The following is a 7,110-nucleotide window of genomic DNA, read 5'->3' as shown; positions in this document are numbered from 1 at the left end:
ATTTGAAACACAGCGCTATTACAATGCCAATGTTTACTAAATAAGCTGTAATCCTCACTGTAAGGAAGAGACTGGACAAGACTCACAGGATAATGTTATTCAGTCCCGTTACACACTGAGTACCTTCTTTTGCTGCTTTGCACACATTGAAGTCAGGAGTGAAATGACATTGAATCAAGTTGTTGACGACACATTATGCTAACTTTAAATTAATTAATATGGAATTTTTCCTTCCTACTGTCAGCAAGTGCTTGCTCACGGGGGTGGGGTGGGAGTGGGGGTCGTCTGATTGTTGATGTTTTCTCTATATCACTGGAAGGTCTCTACCTTACAATACAAAGCGCTTTGAGGTTACTCCTAAGGCTTGATCTCCTCAGGGAGACGAATTTACGGAAGGAAATGTGACACAGCTATTGCCTTATACAAAACTACTAACACTTTTGAGTTGAATTATTTATTTAAAATTTCCTTTTAATTTTATCAATGTTGTTGTGACTAATTAGAAAGTAACATTCTGGATCAGACTTAATTTATTATCCTCTTCAGTTGCTTTCTGATTTCCATAAATCAACTGTTCTTAACATTAAGGGACATTTATTAAAATCTAACTAGTCTTTAAGGATCCAGCTAATTTTCAATTGCAAACACCAGCAAAAGAAAAAGCTACCTGTCTTATGTCTTCACCTGGACCAGATGCTGATGGCCTTAAGGTGTGACTATTTGTGCATCATGGGACTGTACACTGAAAATACTGTTGATCATAGTTTTAATGATCTGGGAAAACAAACATTTAAAGCTGACCTATTTTATTTGGAAAAAGTCAGGAACTTTCATTCAAGCTGAAAGTATCCCTAAATTGAAGCTGTGTGTTATCTTTTCATGGAAAAGCACTGCCAGCCTTCATTATACTGAACTATTTTATGAAAAAACGAATGTTTCGAGAGAGAAAAATAAAAATAAACTACTATAACAACAAAACAACAACAAAATGATAGTTACCTAAAACATTAAACTAACAGTTCATGAAGGAGTAAGTGGAAAGAGATCTTTAGAAGCGAGTCTCTATGTAATCTAATCTGGGATAATATAATAGATGATGATGAAAGGAGAAGCGTGAGAGGGAATATTCCCAAGGTGCTACGTCAGCAAGCCGGCCCACGTTTAAGTGTTAGCCAATCAGAGCCCGAGATATTTATACCCAGGCTGCAAGCCTTCCAGTTTGCCTAGCAACAAGAGCTGACAGCAGAGACAACAGAGACTTTAGATTTTTCTGGAAAAAAAAGGGCTAGATCTTTTTAAAACTTTGATTATTTTTTGATCGGCTGTTGTGCTTATAATTTTATATTTATTTTATATTTGTAATAATCGGGATGTTCTTTCAACTTGGAACCAGCGGTTCGTTTTGAGTTAGCTAAACTACTTTCACCTTTACGTCCGGTCACTCGTCAGTTCTGAAGTCTCACACTATTGCACTATTCTCCACGTATTAGCGGTTTTATTTCACAATTCGTTAACGTTTTGTTTGCCAGAAATTCAAATAAACACTTAAGTACACTGGGATGACGAAGTTCCAGATATAGGTGATTTAAAGTAAAATACTTTTAAGGAATACCCTATTAAGACATCTTATAGCAATTCGAAGACAACAAATTAAAGGAAAAACTCACCATCGCTTGCTCTATCTTGTTGTCTATGGCCACAACGCTGGCTCCGGATGAACTGCAAGAGAAAAGAGAAATAAATCCATTTTAAGCCAAACTGTGCTGCAATGGGGGGAGGGGGGGAGAAAAGCAGCAAATAAGATGGATGAGAGAAATGCAGAGAATAGAGGAAAGCGAACCGCAGAGCCTGAGGAGCTCCCTCTATAGAAATGTAGGTCGCTACTAGAAACATCTGGAATTTTCTATAAAAGCAGGAATTTTTTATGCTCTTTTTCCCCTCACAGTGAGCATTTACAGTCATCTAAGCTGGATGCTACACAGTCATGAGGAAAAGGCACAGCGCTGCAGGTGAAGCAGCTGACGGAGCATTCACCTATTATCGAGCTGGACGTGCGAGCTCTCCGCGCTCAACAGCGACGACAGGAACGATATGGAAAAATTCCTCAGCTGGCACACGCCTAGATCCATAGCCATGGTGTAGCACGGAGCATTCATGCTGTTCATGATTTACAGGATCTGCGTGGCACATCCACGCGCTTCTTTCCCTGTGTGTTTTCCCCCTTTCCTTTTGTTGTTATTGGTCCTCTCTCCGGTAAAGCTCGCGCACTGACTGCAGCGGTACGGATGTAAGCCAAGGTCAGTTCATCACAGCGACGCGCGTACACACAGATCTGCAGCTAAGGACGAGGCTGGAGGATTTATCCACACACGCGCAGAAAGAGACAGACCTCCGATTGGTGGAGGCTGAGTCTGTTTGCGTAATATATGCAGGGAACGCCCACACCTGCAGCTCTGCCGACTGGTTTCGGCATAAAATCATAGTCCAGCAGCACAAAGGGGGAATATCCGAAAAACAGCTCCCCCCCATAATCATATATTATTGAATTTAATCATTTTAAATCATTGCTGGATGGCCATATCTTTATCTGTACTCACAGGCCTAGACACTAGCTGGCAAGCCCCTGGCATCTACCCGTCGCTAGAGGGAAAAGAATTTGAATTCCCTGAATGCCTCTTCAAACATTCTTACAGTGGTGAGGCTCAACATTGACATGAAGGTAAACGTTGTACATGTATTTGGCGAGCATTTGCAGGAAATCTTCCTTGCAAATGACCGGCAATCGCAGCAGCTTGGAGATTTTTTGTTTTGGCACAACCTGACCAATTTAACCTAAAAACAACAAGCAACCGCTTGCCAACCACTCAGTGAATGCACATTTTTCCTCAAAATGGTGAGCACGAAGATCTATGCTGACATCTGCACACCTGCCAGTCATTTGTGACCTCCACATTACTATTGCACGCGCCCCAAACAGTGGGCTTCAAAGTAGTAGAACAGCTTTCTGCACCAGAGAATAATAAAGGCTCTATCCTTTAGGAGCAATGCAACTTTTTGCATGGACCAAAAATTAAAACACCAAAATAACGTTTGTAAAAAATCTTCCTAAATAACAAGTAACTGAAGATTGTAACAATATGGAGTGCAAACTACAAAACTTAATATGGTGGAGCAGAAAGGGAATGAGCATAACTTAAATACTTATAAATGATCACAACTGTGCTCCATGTAAATGTACTAAGTTGCTTTGCACTACTGGTCCTAGCCACGCTCTCGTCCAAACTAAGGCATTATTTCATTGGCACCCATGAGGGCCAGTGTCCATTATGAGAAAGAGCTTATAATACGGAGAAATGGCTCAGGGACAGATAAGACGATAAATTATTTAGACAAGACGCACAAGGTTGACGGACAGGGAATGTATCAGCTGCTGCTGCTGTAGTCTCCACAGTAAGAAAGACTTTCATCCAAGGGGGTCAAACTTAACGGTAACATTTAGTTTATTACTTAAATTAATTTTCACATGTGTTGTGGTGCCTGTGGGTAACTTAGATCCTCTAAATAATCTATAACATTCATATCTTTGGAGAACATGCCAACCCCACACAGAACAGCTGAAGTCTGCTCCTCCATGAATCTGGTTGTGCTCGAGGTTTCTTTCTGTAAAAAGGAAGATCTTCCTCCCTACTGTTGCTGGGGGTATCTCCAATTCTGTAGGGTCACAGTGTGCTGTTGCGAATTGATGCTACAAATAAAACTGAACACTGAAACTTCAGATGAAAGTCAACTTGGTCCATGTAATCTGCACTAACAGAACATAATCAAAAGAACAGCTTAGCTTTTATTTTAGGTTACACAGAAATGAACGTATTTAAAATACTTCAGGTGGGCACTTAGTGTTATTTCGTGTACATATGTTGCCCCCTTGCGGCCTTGTGATGTATTGCACTTTGAGGATTATTATCAAAGGACTCTGGCATTAAAAAGACTGTCTTACCAAATGGGAACAGAGATGGTATACATAGAAATAAAAGGTCCTCCACTTCCAGACCATTTTCTTTCTCAAATATTTGCAGGCCAAACACTGTATAAGCACATTTCAGAAAAATCCATCACCCCACAAGTCTCTCCTTATTGAATAGATTTTAAAAGATACATAACTGAGGCAGTTTGTCCTCTGCATAAAACAGTGTTGACTCTCGCAGAATATACCATTATGTATATTACAAACAAAATGACAGAAAGACCTGGGCTTTCCTTTTGAACACAGTGAGTGGGATTTCCAGTGTGAGGGGAGCAGATACCTCTGTTGTAAAACAACCATTACAAACTCTGAACCCTCTGAAAAAGATCATGTTCACCTATAACAGCCTTATTAGACAACATATTCAATTTTTCATCTGCCATAAACTGTTGCTCTCTGAAACAGTGAAACTATGTATAGAGAAATCAACATTTGTCTGGCAAATACTGGTCAGACAAATGTGGTTTACATGATTAGTTTTGTGGTTTTGAGCGCATATGGATGATGCATTTCATTTGCTTTTATTATACTGGTATACATGTATGCATATCATTCTGATTTAGTTTGTGTAAATACTCAGTCCCTCATATCATAATATCTGGATTTATTTGTTGGAATTTGAAATATTAAGTTCTTTATTGGATTATTGTAATTTCAATTTAGTGAAATAGAACAAAGTGAGGAGTTCTTTAGTGCCATTTCATAAAGTTGTACACCTATACTTTTTCAGATTGGTTGTTTTTCATGTTTTGACTGCAGTAGCACATTAAATTACAGACTTTTGGGATACATACAAGTACATCTGATGTGCAATGGCTGTGTTGGGTTAAAAAAAAAAAAAAAAGTTAAAACAGAAACAAAAGTAAATAAAGCAGATGCTCCTCCTTACTGCAAGATGATCCATGTCTACATATTTTTTGAGGTTTTACTTCAGAGACATATTCGTAATCTTACGTTATTTTATTTCATCCTATTCAACTGAGCTTTTTTCATTATGATTAATTTCACTTCCACTAATTTTGTTTTGTTGTTGGTTGTGTTTACTGTTTTGGTTGCTATAATGTGGAAATTTTGCTACTATTTGTAAACATAAAGACCTCTTATCTTACCTAATTCTACACTGTTATCAAATGTCTGTCTTCAAGGCAGTCATGGTGGGTCACTGCAGCTAATTTGACTGAAATCTACACACCCAAAAGTTTTTTCACACACATTACAGATGGGAGTCTTTGTTCAACAGACTCAAACAACTCCTACATTTCCAAACATTTCCACATCAGACACCCACAGCGCACCACCCTCTCCCATATACCTCCCTACACCCGGTGAAAAGGTCACTCTCACACATTCCCCAAACACACGCAAAGTCCTTAAAATCTCTTATACAAACTCTTGACATTCACGCCTCTGATCACACCCATGTCCACATCATACAGCAATCAAGCCACAAAACTAGTGTGAAGAAACTTAAGGTCCAGTTTCTGTGGTCAGAACGAGTTAATGTTTCATCAGGAGGTCAGAATGCGAATTATAACCAGACAGCTGAGAAACGGACTTGCCAGCAAGCACAGGACAGCTATGAAGACAAATCTGTGGCAAGCAAGCTGGTATAAAACAAAGAGGACTCAACATCCCCATGAATTCAACTCAGGGCCCCAAAAAAATAAATGCCTGTATTATTACAATTAAAACCCTGAATCAAGAGCTAAAGACTGAACAGAGCAACGTGTAAAACATTCACTTGGATTTTAATGTTAACACTTTACAACTTCTTTGAACTTCTGTCGTTTCAAGTTTTATTGGTTTCTTTTATGTGTATGTGTGTACCTTATGTTTAATAAAACTGCTTTTTATATTTCTATGTATTCTTATTCTTACAAATAGTCACAAGTGTCAGTGATCTTGTGCCTTTGTCCTGCAGTATTACGCCCAAGAATAATTTTCCATCGGGAAAACTGAGGCACTGAGTACAACTGATTGTGGAGCTTAACCCTCAAGGGGCCATATGATGCACAACTATTGTCTTTTTATTTTATTTATTTATTTTTTTAAGAAAGACTGGATAAAAATAATGACAATTCTCTACATCTACTTGCACACTGTAGCTAATTATTTTTGTTACCGATTACTTTGGTAGCATCATATTTAAGTTACATGTTTTACTGAGCCAGGAGTAAAAATGAAACCAAATCTACAAACAAAAAAAGCAGTAAAATCTCAGAACTGCAAAACTGGAATGATGAAATTTTGGGCATTTTTACATTTTGATGTATGAAGTACCACAGCAGGCTGAAGAATGGGAGGGGTCTAATCTTAGTGTTTTCAGATGAAGTATTCAAAAACAAAGCACCAGCTGGATACCAGAAGTCACCTTTACAAATGGTGGCTTAAGCTAATTTGGGCATCAGTAAGCACCAACACTATGAACAAACTGTTTTTTGTACTCTTGCCCGCCTCGCACACCCTTGTCCTCAGTCAAACACTTACCGAAAAGCCAAGTACCTCAATAAGAAGCTCTGAGCAGTGCTTATCTCTTCCGGTCAATTGACTGGAAGAGGGTTTAGCCAATTATCCACACCCCAAATAGCCAGTACAAGAGCGGCTGCTGAGGAGTAACACCCACGCATAAGGTCCAAATTAGACCTACGTATATGGAGTTACATTGAGGCTTGGTAGGAGCTATACGTGTTTACGCTGAAAAACTTGATGCACTTCCAGGAAAAGCTAGGAACAAGCTTTTCAAGGTGCAACTTGCACAAAAACACTACTGAAACTTAGTAACTTAGTTTCCCCACACGTGATTTAAACCTAATAAAATCCTGAACTAAAGCCCTCATCAGTGAAGACAGAGGGGCTTTTCTTTTTACCTTTTAGGACAAAATTTTAAACTGGTTATAAAGTTTTAACTCAAATTATCAAATAAATCCAGAGTTTCTGACAGAAACGTAGTTAAGTCCGGAGGCTGGGACAGAGGAAGTTGTCCCATTCTTGTCTGATAGAGGATTCTTGTTTTTCAGCAGTCCCAGTTCATCTTTGTGTCTTATTAGCTTCATGATTTTTCCATTGGTTAAAAAGTTGGAATGCAG

At 38.8% G+C, this 7,110-nt stretch overlaps 1 protein-coding gene across 1 annotated transcript in view; it reads right to left on the bottom strand.

The window, feature by feature from the left end:
- LOC146691056 (TSC22 domain family protein 1-like) overlaps window positions 1–7,110 on the bottom strand; it is a 40,128-nt gene that overhangs the window by 1,860 nt on the left and 31,158 nt on the right. Inside the window, exon 2 of the mRNA XM_085434360.1 lies at window positions 1,668–1,719. Within this exon, the coding sequence (XP_085290486.1) occupies window positions 1,668–1,719 (52 nt within the window). The remainder of the gene's footprint in view (window positions 1–1,667; window positions 1,720–7,110) is intronic.

The sequence above is a fragment of the Copadichromis virginalis genome, linkage group LG16 (genome assembly GCF_057382275.1).
Source record: "Copadichromis virginalis isolate Kocher_CV1m ecotype Utaka linkage group LG16, C_Virginalis_male_GT1.1, whole genome shotgun sequence".
Taxonomy (NCBI): Eukaryota; Metazoa; Chordata; class Actinopteri; order Cichliformes; family Cichlidae; genus Copadichromis; species Copadichromis virginalis.
Note: the sequence above shows the minus strand (reverse complement) of the source record. Positions and strands in the feature narration are given on the sequence as shown.